Source organism: Rhinolophus sinicus, linkage group LG01, assembly GCF_036562045.2.
Source record: "Rhinolophus sinicus isolate RSC01 linkage group LG01, ASM3656204v1, whole genome shotgun sequence".
In the NCBI taxonomy this organism is placed as follows: domain Eukaryota; kingdom Metazoa; phylum Chordata; class Mammalia; order Chiroptera; family Rhinolophidae; genus Rhinolophus; species Rhinolophus sinicus.
In genome coordinates this window covers 162,614,718-162,632,256 of record NC_133751.1, presented here as the reverse complement: position 1 = coordinate 162,632,256, position 17,539 = coordinate 162,614,718, and the positions used below count along the sequence as shown (strand labels likewise).

The following is a 17,539-nucleotide window of genomic DNA, read 5'->3' as shown; positions in this document are numbered from 1 at the left end:
ATAGGAATTAATGTTTTTCTCCTCCTTCCTTTTGCAACAGTACTTGACGTGGGTCTTGCAAAAATAAGTGTATTTTATTTTAGGAATTTTCTATTTAGGCTTCAGTTAACTAGTCTTCTTTGAATTGCATCAAATAAATTTGTTTTCCAGAGCTAAAGACCTCTCTGTTTGCCAGAGATTCCTTTTATCATTTCATCTTGAATTATATGTGTCTTTTCCAGCCCTTACCTTGTGTTTTCCCTCTTGGTTCTGTAGAACCACCCAGGTTCATTAAGAAGCTAGAACCTTCAAGAATTGTGAAACAGGATGAATATACAAGATATGAATGTAAAATAGGAGGGTCTCCAGAAATCAGAGTTTTATGGTACAAAAACGAGACTGAAATTCAAGAGAGCAGTAAATTCAGAATGTCATTCCTTGACTCGGTGGCAGTGTTGGAAATGCACAATCTCAGTGTTGAAGACAGTGGAGACTACACATGCGAGGCCCGCAATGCAGCAGGCAGTGCAAGCAGCAGTACTTCCTTAAAAGTTAAAGGTCAGATCTTACTCTTCCTTTGGGTTTTTCACATCAGCCTCCTCTCTAGTTGTCCTCGCAATACCATTTATTTGACTTTCCATCAATGTCTTAAAAATTTGAAAGGACACAGTAGAAAATTGAAACTGATGTTTTTCCTATGGTGGAATGAAAAACCGGTTCTTACTTGTAATTATATGCTTACAGAATACATTCTAATTTTCCTTTGTTTTCTAACTTAATTACCTTCCAATTTTAGAACCACCCACCTTCCGCAAAAAGCCTCATCCCATTGAGACACTGAAAGGAACTGACGTTCATCTTGAATGTGAGCTGCAGGGTACTCCCCCATTTCAAGTTTCTTGGCATAAAGACAAGAGAGAACTTAGGAGTGGCAAGAAGTACAAGATCATGTCTGAGAACTTCCTTACAAGTATTCACATCCTGAATGTCGACACTGCCGACATTGGGGAATATCAGTGTAAAGCCACAAATGATGTCGGGAGTGATACTTGTGTTGGTTCTATCACTATGAAAGGTGAGAGTGACCTCATTCTCACCTGCGTGCTATTTTCCTTCTAATTTTAATACTCTGTTGACCTCCTAGCTATTGCCCAGTCCTTTGTCACTAGCTTTTGCTTCCACTTTTCCTTTCCCAATCCTTTTGTTTAGTGTGCATCCCATTTCTAAACCCCAGCAAGTATCCTTTTAGATATTTTTTCCAGTAAGTTGTGATTGGATTTGAAAAGCTGCAGAGGACAAGACATTCAACTCTTTCTGCTTCACACAAACTCTAATGTGTCCCTGCTCCCATTCACCAAAAATGCCTTATTTAAGATAAGATAACACATTATTGCTAGTTTGATTCCTAGTATCCATGACTGAAGTGAAGTACTATTAACCCACACATTGTAAATCCATTACTTACCTCTTTTTCATCAGCACCACCAAGATTTGTGAAGAAGCTCAGTGACGTTTCTGTCATCGTTGGTGAAGAAGTTCAACTGCAGGCTACTATTGAGGGCCCTGAGCCCATTTCAGTGGTGTGGCTCAAAGATAAGGGGGAAATCGTTAGAGAAAGTGACAACATATGGATTTCTTATTCAGAAAAGATTGCAACCCTGCAGCTTGCAAGAGCAGAAATAGCCAATGCAGGGAAGTACACCTGTCAGATCAAAAACGATGCTGGAATGCAAGAGTGCTTCGCCACACTATCCGTTCTCGGTGAGTACAGATAGGATGTTATTATGAATACAAGGCACATGCCTACCAGGATCGGTGCTTTCTTTGGTTTTTAACTCAATTTTAAAATTTGGATGCAATTTATATCTCATTCCAGAACCTGCAGCAATTGTGGAAAAGCCAGAATCCATGAAAGTTACCACAGGAGACACCTGTACCTTGGAGTGCATAGTCACTGGCACCCCTGAACTCAGTACTAAGTGGTTTAAGGATGGAAAAGAACTGACAAGTGACAACAAATACAAAATAAGCTTCTTCAACAAAGTATCTGGCCTTAAGATTATCAATGTGGCCCCTAGTGACAGTGGCGTGTATAGTTTTGAGGTGAAAAACCCTGTTGGCAAAGACAGCTGCACAACCTCAGTTCAAGTTTCAGGTTGGTTGGTTGGGCTTTTGTTTCAATGTTATTATAATGTAGTTCCTGATTGTGTACATGAATATCTGTATTCTACGGTGTGACGTGAGTCTGGCATCTTCTGAGTCAGCAAAAGCAGAGTAACTCTATATACCTATAGAGTTAGAATGAAACCAAGTTCACAAGTTATATCCCTTCATCATAGAGGAATTTCCATGATTCAGCGTGATAGGAGTAAAACTTAACCCCTGGATAAGGATGCAGTGGTCTTCTACTATCACTTCTGCTGAAATAATTCCCATATAATAAGTTTCACCAAAGAGAGACCAAAATCCCTAACAAGTCAGCTAGTGCATATTGCCCACTGATTCTCAGGGTTTTCAATTGTGTTTTCTTTGATACCCTTGCAAAAGAGCCAGATGGATCGAGGAATATTCCATCAAAAAGGTAATAATTCTCTTTTCAAATCATTTTATAACTGATGTCCTTTGTTTGTTTGATTTTTATCACATTCAGACCGAACTGTTCCTCCTTCATTCACAAGACAATTGAAAGAGACAAATGGTCTATCTGGTTCCTCAGTTGTAATGGAGTGCAAAGTCTACGGATCACCTCCAATCTCTGTCTCTTGGTTCCATGAGGGAAAAGAGATCAGCAGTGGAAGGAAATACCAAACCACCCTGACAGATAACACTTGTGCTTTAACTGTAAACATGCTGGAAGAATCAGATGCTGGTGACTACACGTGTGTCGCTACTAATGTGGCTGGTTCTGATAAATGCAGTGCTCCTTTGACTGTGAGAGGTCAGTTAAAAATACAGTAAGATGGAATCGCATTTTATAATTTATGAAGCATTTTTGTCATCACAAATCAAAAATGTCAAATTTTTTCTGATGTGTGCTTTTTTGCTTTAGAACCACCATCTTTCATTCAGAAACCTGATGCCATGGATGTTTTAACTGGAGCCAATGTAACTTTCACAAGCATCATAAAAGGAACACCTCCTTTCAATGTCAGCTGGTTCAAGGGTAGCAGTGAGTTAGTATCAGGGGACAGATGTAATGTGTCTTTTGAGGATGCAGTTGCAGAATTGGAGTTGTTTGATGTAGATACATCGCAAAGTGGAGAATATACCTGCATAGTTAGTAATGAAGTGGGTAAAGCGTCTTGTACAGCACGTCTCCATGTGAAAGGTTTGTTTGACTGTTATTCCTCATTTTTACAATTAACATACATGAAGCAATAGATGCATCTGTATCCATGTGGATATGTGTTTGATTTCATATTTTCCATATGTTTCTAGCCCCAGCTAAATTTGTGAAGAGGCTCAATGATTACAGCATAGAGAAAGGAAAACCCCTGATCCTAGAGGGCACATACACTGGCACTCCTCCCATTTCAGTCACATGGAAGAAAAACGGTGTAAACATAACTCCTTCTCAGAGGTGTAATGTAACCACAACTGACAAATCTTCAATCCTGGAAATTCCAAGTACTGCAGTAGAGGATGCAGGACAATACAACTGTTACATAGAAAATGCTTCCGGAAAAGATTCCTGTTCAGCACAGATACTGATACTAGGTTTGTTACGACTGTACATTCCTATCTTTATACACAAATAATCATTGTGGCCTGTCTCCTTCGTGACTGATGATCTCTCTTTCCTGCAGAACCACCATATTTTGTCAAGCAGTTGGAGCCTGTTAAGGTGACTGTTGGAGATTCTGCCTCTTTACAATGCCAGCTTGCTGGGACCCCTGAAATTGGAGTGTCGTGGTATAAAGGAGACACAAAATTGAGACCCACTACCACCTACAAAATGCATTTTAGGAACAATGTTGCTACACTGGTTTTCAACCAGGTTAACAGTAATGACAGTGGAGAATATATCTGCAGAGCTGAAAACAGTGTGGGAGAAGTTTCTTCATCAACTTTCCTTACTGTTCAAGGTGATTGCAATATTTCAAAAGTGAATGAATTTGTATTTCTGTTGAACAAGATTTAAAATTTCTGCCAAGGGCCTTCTTCTTAGGAAAATCTTTCCAAATGCAAGATTTTCTGCTTAAGTAATTCCATCTACGATTAGTGGCTTAGCTTTTTCTCTTGCCTTAACAGAGAGAGAAAGATAAGATGACTAAATCAATCAGTTGGAAGGATCATGTGATTTTTTGTCTCTATAATTAAATCTTCAAGAAAAATGAGTGACCATATTTTTAAAATTCCACCCCATGAGCATCTCACTCAAATTGCTAGAAGGCAGTCTTTAAAAAATAGGAGAATCTGCTACATACCAGGAGGTGTATCTTCAGCTGATCAGTTTCTCTATTGGCTTTATATCTTTGCACCTACTGTGCATTAGGTTGGCCTCAGAGTGCAACATTTGCTCCAAAAGTTTACATGTTTTTCTTTCTGCCCAAGTTAATTCAAAAGATGTCAATACCTCCTGATATTTTTATAGAAACACCATTACCTATATAACAATAATTGTGAGAAGACTATTCAGTAAATGTAAAATGTTTCTACAGAAATATTTTAATTAATTTAATTCTGTTCTCATTAATTTAATTCTGTTTCTACAGAGCAAAAACTTCCACCATCATTTTCTCGACAATTGAGAGATATTCAAGAAACCGTTGGACTGCCAGTTATTTTTGAATGTGCCATAAATGGATCAGAACCTATCTCAGTCTCTTGGTTTAAAGATGGCAAGCCACTGAAAGATGGCCCAAATGTACAAACATCGTTTTTAGATAATGTAGCCACTCTCAATATTTTTAAAACCAATCAGAGCCTGGCAGGCCAGTATTCTTGCACAGCTACAAATCCAGTAGGGTCTGCTTCTTCTAGTGCCAGACTCATTCTCACAGGTTTGTGGATTCTTAAACTTCTTTCTACTTCTGTAATTACATTTTTTTATGATGAAATATGAAATTAGGGAGAAAACATCATGATTTCTGTAAACTGGGATGGTCCAGTTAAGGTGTCTGAAATCTTGTCTTCTCGCTTTCCTTTCAGAGGGGAAGAACCCACCCTTCTTTGACATCCATGTTGCCCCTGTGGATGCTGTGGTGGGAGAAAGTGCAGACTTTGAGTGCCACGTTACGGGCACACAACCAATAAAGGTCACCTGGGCCAAAGACAACCGAGAGATACGAAGTGGCGGCAACTACCAGATTAGTTATCTGGAAAACACTGCCCATCTGACAATTCTAAAAGTAGCCAAGGGAGATTCTGGGCAATATACCTGCTCTGCTGTGAATGAAGTGGGAAAGGACTCCTGCACAGCTCAACTTAATATAAAAGGTATCATTTATTTTGCATGTGGTCCAACAAAATGTAGTCATCTTATATTATCTTATATTCTGTACTAAGGGTGCAGTTTTTATTAGGACAGATGAAATTTAGGACAACATTTTTAAACAAATGGCATACAAATATAAGGGGAAATAAGTTTCTCTAGAGAACACATGATCTTTTTAAAATTGTATTTCTCTAAAACTTTATATGTAACTCTAAGACTATCACCCTCTTCTATTATTGTTATTATTATTATTTTTACAACTATCTGGTTCTGTAAATAGTCTAATTCTTATCATCCAATCCATAAATAAGAGAACAGTTTTGAATAAGGTTTGAAAGGAGGCTGAAATGTTTAGGAACATACACTGATACTGATATGATCAGCATTGACTGTTTTTTTAATGAAACTAATTGAGGTGACAATGTGTAGTAAAATTACATAGGTTTCAAGTGTACATTTCTATAATACATCACCTATATTATCACATTGTGTGTTCACCACCCAGAGTCAGTTCTCCTTCCATCACCATACATTTGATCCCCTTTTCCCTCTTCTATACCCCATAAAAGCGTTGACTTTTAACAACAAGTAAAATACCTCTTTCTTGAAAAACCTCTTATTAATAACCTGCTTCTGGATTCCACTTTATATATCTTTGTAATTCTTACAGAGCGACTAATCCCACCAAGTTTCACTAAAAAACCCTCAGAGACAGTAGAAGAAACAGAAGGGAATTCTTTCAAACTTGAGGGCCGTGTTGCTGGTTCTCAGCCTATAACAGTTTCTTGGTACAAGAATAACATAGAGATACATCCAACTTCTAACTGTGAAATCACATTCAAGAACAACGCCCTGCTGCTTCAAGTCAAGAAGGCAGGCACGGGCGATGCTGGTTTGTACACCTGCAAATTGTTGAATGATGCAGGCTCTGCTCTGTGTACATCTTCAGTTGTCATCAAAGGTGAGTTATCTTCACAGCCCCCAGGCTGTCGTGGTTTTCTTCACTGCCTGTGAGATAACCTTGTGCATTTCTTCTGACATGTGTGTTTCTTTGTCAACTCTGTTGACCAAGTAAGTTATAAATGTACGTTACCTAACTGGCTTGACATAATTCTATATATGTTTACTGAAAATATGTATTATTTGTAATTTAATTACATGGCCCAGCAAAGTTGGTGTCCAATGATACATGGAGCGAAAATCTTATCTGGTAAATCACATCCCCAAATTCTCTCAGGCAGTTAGAAATCTAAGTTTACTTTGAAATTCGTGTGTAACATATAAATTTTTATGAAGTACATATATCTTGATATATTCTTAGATTTTCATCATTGAATATTGCATTAGCTTTGTTTATTATATGTTATAACACATTCTGGAACATTTCCTTTTCTAAGTATATTTCTAAATGATAATTGTTTGGCATATATTGCCAAAGCTTTTAGCCTATAAATGAATATTAATCTCAGATAACAGAATAAACTTGCTTAAAAAGGAAAAAAGATGTACAGAATAATGTTGCATATCATTATGGAAGATGTATTTAAATATATAGTCATAGCTTGAGGCAAAGGAATAGACTATATTTTTTAAGGACATCTTCTCTGTCTGATCCTCTGACCATAATGGCTTTATCCAGATAATTATGATGCAGATTGGTCAAAATCATTTTACAAACTTACCTCCTAAAGCAGCTTGAAATTTATTACTCATGCTGATAAATATAGTTGATCATTTCAGGGTGCACAGATAATAGGTTAATATCACTAATAGACTAATATCCTTGAGTTGTCTTAAAATTCACATTTCATCACTCAGTTGGATTTAAGGACATTTAGTTTTAAAACATGATTAGTAAAATGAAAAACATGTGCTTGGCAGTGGCTTATATTCATGATTTACATTCCTGATGCTTTTTCCATTGAGTACATAAAACTTTCTGTAGACTCCTGAGGCTGTTTATCTGTAGAGTTAAAAAAAAAAAAGTAGACTTCAGAAATTGTAATCTTCACGATCATGAATATTGCCTTATACTTCTTATATACAGGTCTCAGAACTGCTAAATAAAATCATTACATAAAACTGACCTGTGCATGGACTTCCTGTCATGTTACTTGTGTATTCTTCATTGGTTTGCATTTGCAATTGCATTCTGAGCGTCTCAGCTGCATTCTGAGCTTCAATTCCTAAGTCCTTTGGGAAAGGATTGGTAGCTGCATTTAATAGTTAAAGATGAACATCAGAGAAAGATGTGGGCTCACAGATTATTCAACTGTTGGCTTTCGTCCCCAGAGGGCAGCAAGAATTGCTGCTCTTGATGAGCAGAACTCCCCAACAAGCCCTTAGATTTCAGAGTTCAGCAAAAATGCAGCTGTACCCAGGTTTGAAAGAATCAATGGTGTGCACAGGAGTTATAGTAACTGCCAGTGCAATGTTTGCAGTGCTTAATGAGCACACAGATACCTGGGTGATATGGGCAGCATGGCATCTGTTTAAACATTTATCTTTTCTTAAAAATCCAACAAATGTAACTATTGACTTCAGAGAGGCATCAACCAGGCACTGTGATTCAGTTCTGCTATAGCAACTAGTGTTACCGGTTAGAGGCAAACTTGTTTTCTTTTCTGGCATTTAATACTTATTTGTTTTTATGTTCCTTTTGATTTTATGTTTAAAAATGCCTTTTAAATTCCAGAACCTAAGAAGCCACCTGTGTTTGATCAGCACCTTACTCCAGTAACAGTGAGTGAAGGAGAATTCGTGCAGCTCAGCGGCCACGTCCAGGGTTCGGAGCCAATCAGGATCCAGTGGTTGAAGACTGGCAGGGAAATAAAGCCTTCAGACAGATGTGTCTTCAGCTTTGCTAATGGAACTGCTGTGCTGGAACTGAAGGACGTGACTAAAGCAGATTCAGGGGATTATGTGTGCAAAGCTTCAAATGTGGCCGGAAGTGACACTTCCAAATCAAAAGTGACCGTTAAAGGTACACACACCTTAAAAGCATTATTCAGATTAAGCCAATGACAGCTCACATTTATTCATTTATTGCAATTTAAATAAGGATGGAATTAGTTTTAGAAACATCAGTTATTGTTCATTTGCAATTGATAACCTCCTTATTATAACTGAAGTATTAGATAATTCAATGGAAATAATTTCCATACAAATTGTCTGAAATTACCCCAAGTTTACCCTTATAGTTCTTGAAACTTTTTCACCGTATACAAGATATTGTAATTAAGTGAGGTTCCAAATGATGCTGTAGTAGTATGACATAAGGTAACCTGATGTCATGGCCCTGGTGGACATCTGTATAATAAAGCCAAGTCTAGAAATATAAGATTTGATACCCTGTTCCCCGAAAATAAGACCTAGCTGGACAATTAGCTCTAATGCATCTTTTGGAGCAAAAATTAATATAAGACCCGGTATTGCATTGCATTGCATTGCATTGCATTGCATTGCATTGCATTATATTATATTACATTACATTATATTATATTATATTATATTATATTATATTATATTATATTATATTATATTATGTAAGACCCGGTCTTATATTATAGTAAAATAAGACCGGGTCTTATATTAATTTTTGCTCCAAAAGACGCATTAGAGCTGATTGTCCGGCTACGTCTTATTTTCGGGGAAACACGGTACTACTAATATGATTCTAGTGCAGCCTGCATGTGATAGCTACAACTAGTTATAAATGTGTATGATGAAACTGCTTTATCTCCTGTAATCCACTCTCATATCCAGTTAGTCCCAGAATGTATGATATTTGTGCCTATGCCAAACTCCTAAAACTTATTTTACAAAGAAAATTATTTATTACAGTCTTAAGGTAATTATGACAATAGAACATGTGAATGTGTTTTTTAGACAAACCAGCTGCCGTCCCAGCACCTAAGAAAGCAGCTATAGATGGGAAACTTTTCTTCGTATCAGAACCTCAGAGTATCAAGGTAGTAGAAAGTAAGTACTCCATGAAAAATATACCTTCATCTATCTTGTACATTTTGCTAGTGATTTAATTTTGGAAGAACTGATTTTAGAAAATTAAGTTTCTTATTTATTTGTTTTCATTATTCCTTAGAAACCACTGCAATATTCATTGCAAAAGTTGGCGGTGATCCAATCCCCAATGTTAAATGGACAAAAGGGAAGTGGAGACAACTGAACCAAGGAGGTCGCATTCTTATCCACCAGACGGGCGACGAAGCAAAACTGGAGATTAGAGACACCACGAAAACCGATTCTGGATTATACCGATGTGTCGCATTTAATAAACATGGTGAAATTGAAAGTAATGTTAACCTACAGGTAGACGAAAGGAAGAAACAAGAGAAAATTGAAGGTGATCTTAGAGCAATGCTGAAAAAGTAAGTTCAATAAAAAAAACCCCATAATTTTCCACTCACAAAAGAGATCTCTTGTCAAGAGGCATGAACCATCCCCTCCAAGATTCAGATTGTGAAAGAACATAAGCACACAGACGTTTTAATAGAAACAGTTAAACAAATACACAATATTTGGGTGGAAGTTAGTGGCTCATTAAGATCAATTTCTGAATAATCATGAGAAAGTTTTGAGAATAAGGTGAATTTTTATTAAAATTTTAAACAAAGGAAATGGCCTGTATAGAAAACTGTGGGTATCTAGGTATAAGATTTTTGTTACTGTGCATTATTTCTCATGCTCTGAATCATTTTGTAGATTAACTATTTTAACCATTCTTAATAATTACCAATGATTTCAATACCATTTATGTTACAACATAATTATTGGATTATTAAATTAATCAAGATTTAATTTCCACACATCTTTCCCATGCTATATGATATTTATCCCTTTTTAAAATGTTTTCTATTGCTGTTATTATTTTTCCTTGTAATTCTTTCATTAGGCTCTTCAGTTGCAAAGTTTACATAAATGTTTCTGCTATCTTTTCCTTTCTCAAACTATCAAATTTCTGTACTTAATAACAATGGTCCAATCTTAATCCACTCCATCTCCAAACCCACACTTTTTTTATTGTTTCACAGTTAACATGGTAAAGTTAATATTTCTTGACTAAAGGACACAGAGTTATTCCTTTGTGAGGAAAAAAAATGTAATGACATTTATAATCTTTGAATGATGGTAGATAATTCAAAATAAGTAGAAGATAGGTGATTTATGTTTATTCCTTATTTCATTTAGAACTCCAGCCTTAAAGAGAGGCTCTGGGGAAGAAGAGGAAATTGATATACTAGAACTTCTCAAAAATGTTGATCCTAAGGAATATGAAAAATACGCCCGCATGTACGGAATCACCGACTTCCGCGGTCTTCTTCAAGCATTTGAACTGCTAAAGCAAAGTCAAGAAGAAGAGACACATAGATTGGTATGATCTTTTGTATATAGCATCATCTTTAAAAATTCCCATTTGAAACATCTAACACATGCCCTTTGAATTTACAGAACCCTATAGTTGTATGAGATTATTTAATATAACATAAGCAGCATCAAAAATGGAAGCTGAATATAATCATGCATCCTCTAATTCAAATTTTATTTCACATGTAATGATCATCCTTTTTTTTTCTCCTTAGGAAATTGAAGAAATAGAGAAGTCAGAGAAGGAAGAAAAGGAATTTGAAGAACTTGTATCATTTATTCAACAAAGGCTGTCACAGACAGAGGTAAAATAAAATATGCTGATAATCAAGTGAACAAATTATTATTGGGAATTATAATGGAAGGAGTGACTAATGCATTTTAATTCTTTATTCTCATAGCCTGTCACTCTGATCAAGGATATTGAAAATCAGACCGTTTTGAAAGATAATGATGCTGTGTTTGAAATTGACATTAAGATTAATTATCCAGAAATCAAGCTTTCATGGTACAAAGGGACTATAAAATTGGAACCCAGTGATAAATTTGAAATAAGCATTGATGGCGATCGACATACACTCAGAGTCAAAAATTGTCAACTTAAAGATCAGGGAAATTACAGATTGGTGTGTGGCCCACACATTGCTAGTGCTAAATTAACTGTAATCGGTAAGTAAAAAGAGTTTGATATTAAATAAAACAAAAACCTTGTGAAATTAACTTACTGTTGAGCATACCTGCGTGTGATGTTGAACAAAATGTGTATTGCGTCATTCTAACAGAGCCTGCTTGGGAGAGGCATCTACAGGACGTTACTTTGAAAGAAGGCCAGACTTGCACCATGACATGCCAGTTTTCTGTGCCCAATGTAAAATCTGAATGGTTCAGAAATGGCAGAATCCTTAAACCCCAAGGTAGACATAAAACAGAAGTGGAACACAAAGTCCATAAACTGACCATTGCAGATGTTCGAGCAGAAGACCAAGGGCAATACACTTGCAAATACGAAGACCTTGAGACTTCAGCAGAGCTCCGGATTGAAGGTGGGTGAAAGACTGTGCCTGGAAATCTTACAGCATAGGTCAGTGGCAAAGGGTGGGAAGGACCCCTGCAACTCTGCCATCAAACATACCGCAGAGTTCTTGTGTGTTCTCACTTCCCAACATACATTCATAGCATTCGCTCACATCTTAAAATTCATACAAAATCAAAAGGGAAATGTTCACATAAATGCCTATTATTTTGCACAGTTCTTTCTGACCAGAAGCAGATTTCAATCTAAGACATGACTTTCTAACAATTATTTCTGTTAAATTCCATATTCTTCCAAAATTCAATAATTCTTTACAATTCTACAAATTCCACAATTCTCACATCCATGATTCTGATTCCTAGAAAGAAATCTTGGAAAGGATTAGGTATCACGGTTATATATCTAGAAGATCTTAGCTAGGAGTTGATATTCTGTATAGGAATTAATTTGACTCTATCTGTATGAAACTTTAAAAATAAAATTAACAATATACGCGATGTGTGATTAGCAGCTAGTTTTCAAAAATAATTATTTTATATAAGCATCCTATACCAACCTTCTGAATCTCTGAAACAAAGTGAAATCTTAAGACTTAGGAGCAAAAATATTGATTTCCTAGTTCTTTGATTGCTTGAACTATCTGAAGTCACCCTTGGACTGTATTAAGCAACATTTAGGCTATAATAATAGTATCTACTTCCAGTTTTCAGTGCCCATTTGTAGTTGTTGAAATATAACTATATGACTTCTTATGTATAAAAGCATTTCAACTTCTCTGATTTGCTTTACAATGGATACCAATGCCTAGTTATATTTTAAAGTTCAAAAATTTTAAATAGTTTTCAATTTGATGGATCCAGTTGAAACCACTTATCATTTTTTAAATAACGCATCTTTTCATATGATCCTTCCAAAAAATAAAAGCTCACCAGTGTACAGATGACATCTAATTGTTCAGGAAACTATCATACATTGAATTCTGCACTTCCTGATAAATGTTTGCAGGAGCACCTCCCCTCCAGCCCCATTCTCCTACTAAACACCCCTATCACACTCATTGGGTAAACTCCTTCGTGCATGCCCACAGGTGCTTACAAAGCAGGTTTCAGAACTCTTGGAAATGAATCTTCTGAAATGTAGAAGTGCAGATTTCCTATTGAGTTAGAAAGAACTGCACGGGAAAAGTTATACATGTCAAATAATAAATAATTCTATATCCTGAATATCAAAATTATTTTACAGAGGAAAGAAAGAATTTCAAAGGGGAATAATTTATAGAGTAAAATTAAGTTTATATTCCCTTTATTTTGAACCTCCCGTTTCACTAACATTTTCAAAGTTTAATTTGACTTATGGGTTAGAAATACCAGGGCTATTGCCTTCATATAAATATTTTAAGGACTTTCAGGGACTTCTTTATGCTTTTCTACATTGCTCCTATAGGGACACATTTAAGTATTGGGACAATTTTTTGTTACTGGTGCAAAGAAGTGCATTTTCTTCTTGTTTTATATTTTCAGCATTTTTCTGCTATTTTCCAATTGGATAAAAAGATGGAGACTAAATATCTGAGGAGAAAGTACAGTGAAATTCTTTCCTGTATAGTCTAACTTTGAATTCTCTTTGTACTTAAACAGCTGAACCAATTCAGTTTACCAAACGCATACAGAACATTGTGGTGAGCGAGCATCAGTCTGCCACCTTCGAGTGTGAAGTGTCCTTTGATGATGCCATTGTAACATGGTACAAAGGACCAACAGAACTGACTGAGAGCCAGAAATACAACTTTAGGAATGATGGTCGCTGTCATTATATGACCATTCACAACGTGACGCCAGATGACGAAGGTAATTTAGTTAACAGTGTCTGTTTCATATATTTCTACCCTAGTAATTCTAAATAGAATACTTTTTAAGGAAAGAGACATATACACAAATACATATTATATTTAAATAGAGAAGTGTTATTTACAAACATAGCAGAAAACAAATGTTGGATGATTATTTTCCTTAGGTGTCTATTCAGTAATTGCTCGACTGGAGCCAAGAGGTGAAGCTAGAAGCACAGCAGAGCTGTACTTAACAACTAAAGGTCAGAAAACCCCACATTAAAACCACACTGCAGCCTGAAACAAAATAGCCTGCCAAGACAATTCTAAATTCAAAAATGTTATTTTTTTTTTCCTTTGCAGAAATCAAATTTGAGATGAAGCCTCCTGGTAAGTTAAAAAAAAAAAAAAAATCAATCCTTGTGCAATTTTGTAGATAGAAGCCAAACTAAAATGTCTAAAAATATTATCTCAATTTTTCAGTAAAATTATTCTCAGGAATAATAATACAAATGTTAGGCTTTGTGAGTGTGGGAAATTAGAGATAATAAGGTCTCATTCAACTGCTATCTAAGATCATTCCAAATGGTGTGACCATAGAACAAAAATTTTCACAGGGATTAAATTTACCTGTGTGATTGCATGTGAAACTTGCCTATGTGCTTTGTGTCTATATGTTAAATTCTGCTCTTGGAAATGACTGCCAATCAAGCACATCTAAGTTGTCTAATAAATACCTGTCTTCAATCCCTCTATGCTTATCATTAAATGCCCCTTTTCAGATATTCCTGACTCCAGAGTTCCAATCCCTACCATGCCTATCAGAGCAGTACCGCCAGAAGGTAAGATCCAGCATCAAAACACCTGGGCTTGGAACAACAATATTCTACCACAAGGAAATTCTCAATGCTGAACTATAGCAGAGAGCCAGAACAGATCCTTTCATGTTGTATTCTTCACTGTGTAATTAAAAATCAAAGCAAAAGAGTAGTGACAATTATAAATATGTGCTATTTTTATTTTCTCTGATTGATGATTGGTACTATAACACCTTTGAAATACTGAAAGACATTCATGAGACTTTTTGTTAGCTTCACACAAAATGGGAAACCAAACCACATAAACCACATAACTGATGATGGCATCTGTTTTGTGTGTGTGTGTGTGTGTGTTTTCAGAAATCCCTCCTAAGGTTGTTCCTCCTATCCCTGTGTTGCTCCCATCACCTGAAGAAAAGAAACCACCAGCAAAACGTATTGAAGGTATTATATGTTATATACCTAAACGTCAAAATACAGAATTTACCTATTGCAGACCTGGAAATGTTGTTTAATGCAACACGTTGGCCCTCTAGTGGTCAGCAGGTTGAATTGTCTTTCAAAATGTAAATTACGTGCTCTTAAGTATTAACTAGGTAATGGCGTATAAAACATGTGCCTAAAGTCCGAAAATCATCAGAAAGACCAAATACGATGCTTAACATTAAAATATTTTATTTTAATAGAATAACTTAAACATTAATGCAAACTTATTTCGTGTATTATGTTTTTCTACTGCACATAACAATAAAATAGTGCAAACGATTTCTAGTGAAACCTATGGAAATAAACCATATTAGTTTAGTCAAGTTGCAAATTATAGTTTGTGTTGTTTTCTCAATTACAATGTTAAATACTCTTTAAATTTACTATTTTGCTACAAACATGATTTAAAATATCGTTGGTACATTTGATTTTTTTTTTTTTTTAATTAAGGAATGAGCTCACCAATAAGGAGCTTTTGAGTGTGTCAGGGACTTGCCCCACTCAAATATTTCAATAGATAAATTGTAATAGTAGTCCCCCAAAACTGCTGGACTAGATCAGTCAACAGACTGCTTGGGGCTTTCTAGAGTTCTGGGGAGTTCAGAATTGCTGTAAGAGTTCTTCTAGCAGCATCGGGAAAAAATTCTACATGTCAAAGTCCCATGTTCCCATAGCCAAGCCACTACTGCTAGAGTAGTTTTCAGGGTCTAATGTGCTAGTCCCGTCATATTTACTACAATTGGTGTCAAAAGCTTGAGCTATTTTTCAGCCAGCCTCAGGAGAAATTCAGTTAAAAAAAAAAAAAACTTTCAGTTTTGTGAATAATACAATCTCAATAACAAAGAAAAGCATTTTTATAATTTATGTGAACATAGTTCAATATATTTCATCTACTTCTGATAGCAGAGAGGAACAAAAATAAAAAATCATAAATAAGATTTCCATTTATGTTTATTGTCACAAATAATCACTTATCTGAATGAAGGATTTGTTCTTTGAGTGTTACTGTCAAATGGCTATGTTTGAGTACCCACTGGGAAATTGAGACATTGAGTCATATTTTGAAAATTAAAAACAGTGTTATTTATTCATGAATACTAGCAGCCATAATCAAGTTATGATTAGGGCCATGATCAAGCTGTAAAATAATATCAGTAACAACAAAGGAAAACTTCCACAATATTTTACAAACAGAACTTTAGTTTTACTAATTCACATATTATTATTGTTCTTCCTGACAAATTTAAAGTGTTCTTACCTAAGTGAAACAAAAATGAAAATGTGTACTTTTCCTATTTATGATATCATTTAGGTTCTTTCTCGATGTTTTGGAAAATTTTAACTCTAAACAGGCATAAAATCAGTGAAGGTGTAAGATCACCCTACATAGTCCATCTCCCTCCAAATTTTATTTTTTTGCACTCTAGTCCAAGATCTTTCTGAAACAGGTATCTTGCAATAATGTGCAGAGTCTATCGTTACCATCAAAACATGTGAAAATGTATCTCAAGAAACCTCCTCGTTTCCTAAAAACATTTTGGTTATTTACATCTGACATCATATTTTTTAGTGACCAAAAAAGCTGTGAAGAAAGATACCAAAAAAGTTGTCACAAAGCCCAAAGAAGAGGCACCACCACCTAAAGGTATTGTAATTAATGAATCAAAACTCGGCCTTTCTGCTTTTCTTTTGATTAAAAATTTTAAATCCCAAGTACTGGAAGGTGCAGGAGGATAAGAGTTTGAGTTCACGACATGGTACCTATTCCTTCACTTACCCTCACTGTTCCTTGACTCAGTCCTCACTTTGTCTTTCTCTGCCCTGTTCTCCAGTACCTGTGTTTGTCCATGGCACCCAATGGCAACACCAGATAATTCTTGTTATGTCTGGATGGTGATTTAAAGAAGGCACTGCCCTCTAGTCCAATAGATGGTCCTGATCAAGCCACAGCAATAAAAAGGCTGATGCTCATTTCAGGCGGCTGCTGCAGCCCAACTCAGCATCCTTCTTGGCTCCCCTGAATAGATGGCAGTATGTGCAGGGAAAAAAAATAAAGCAATTCGAAGGAAGATCACTTTAATTACTTGAATTTTTATTATATCTTGGAATGTTTTTAGGAAGAAGATAGGGAAACTAAATTTAAGCAAATAGGCAAATTTATTTGCCCATGTGGGTAAGTTTATTTACCCGTCTGACTAAGATTAAGTACAGCAACCTCCTAAAAGAAGAAGAATCCAGGAGCACGGGTCACCATTCATGAGACTTGCTTCTCCGTGGTCATTTGTGAAATGTTATGGAATAAAATGAAGCTCAAAAAGCGTGGATAGTTCCTAAATTTACAGTTAATCATTGAAAAAAATAAACATGCCTTATTTTTTAGCATTAGGCATACCGAGTCTTCTCGTTTTGTGTTAAATTATTTTAAATCAACCTAAGCTAGAATAAAACTTTAGATTTCCTGCATTTTCATTAATTGCATAACATTTCTGATGAGCTAAATTTGGAAATTATGAAAGCATTTGGTATATTAGTAACAGTTACAGGTTTGAAAAATGCATAATCTAAAAATTCAT

At 35.7% G+C, this 17,539-nt stretch overlaps 1 protein-coding gene across 1 annotated transcript in view; it reads left to right on the top strand.

The window, feature by feature from the left end:
- Window positions 1–17,539, top strand: part of TTN (titin) — a 270,598-nt gene that overhangs the window by 93,636 nt on the left and 159,423 nt on the right. The window contains exons 87-110 of the mRNA XM_074338692.1: window positions 256–537; window positions 776–1,054; window positions 1,459–1,740; window positions 1,856–2,134; window positions 2,630–2,917; window positions 3,029–3,307; window positions 3,418–3,696; window positions 3,786–4,064; window positions 4,695–4,982; window positions 5,131–5,418; window positions 6,087–6,377; window positions 8,112–8,399; window positions 9,305–9,397; window positions 9,519–9,804; window positions 10,625–10,808; window positions 11,017–11,106; window positions 11,203–11,470; window positions 11,584–11,844; window positions 13,472–13,681; window positions 13,848–13,925; window positions 14,026–14,052; window positions 14,445–14,504; window positions 14,841–14,924; window positions 16,537–16,611. Of these exons, the coding sequence (XP_074194793.1) occupies window positions 256–537; window positions 776–1,054; window positions 1,459–1,740; window positions 1,856–2,134; window positions 2,630–2,917; window positions 3,029–3,307; window positions 3,418–3,696; window positions 3,786–4,064; window positions 4,695–4,982; window positions 5,131–5,418; window positions 6,087–6,377; window positions 8,112–8,399; window positions 9,305–9,397; window positions 9,519–9,804; window positions 10,625–10,808; window positions 11,017–11,106; window positions 11,203–11,470; window positions 11,584–11,844; window positions 13,472–13,681; window positions 13,848–13,925; window positions 14,026–14,052; window positions 14,445–14,504; window positions 14,841–14,924; window positions 16,537–16,611 (5,118 nt within the window). The remainder of the gene's footprint in view (window positions 1–255; window positions 538–775; window positions 1,055–1,458; window positions 1,741–1,855; window positions 2,135–2,629; window positions 2,918–3,028; window positions 3,308–3,417; window positions 3,697–3,785; window positions 4,065–4,694; window positions 4,983–5,130; window positions 5,419–6,086; window positions 6,378–8,111; window positions 8,400–9,304; window positions 9,398–9,518; window positions 9,805–10,624; window positions 10,809–11,016; window positions 11,107–11,202; window positions 11,471–11,583; window positions 11,845–13,471; window positions 13,682–13,847; window positions 13,926–14,025; window positions 14,053–14,444; window positions 14,505–14,840; window positions 14,925–16,536; window positions 16,612–17,539) is intronic.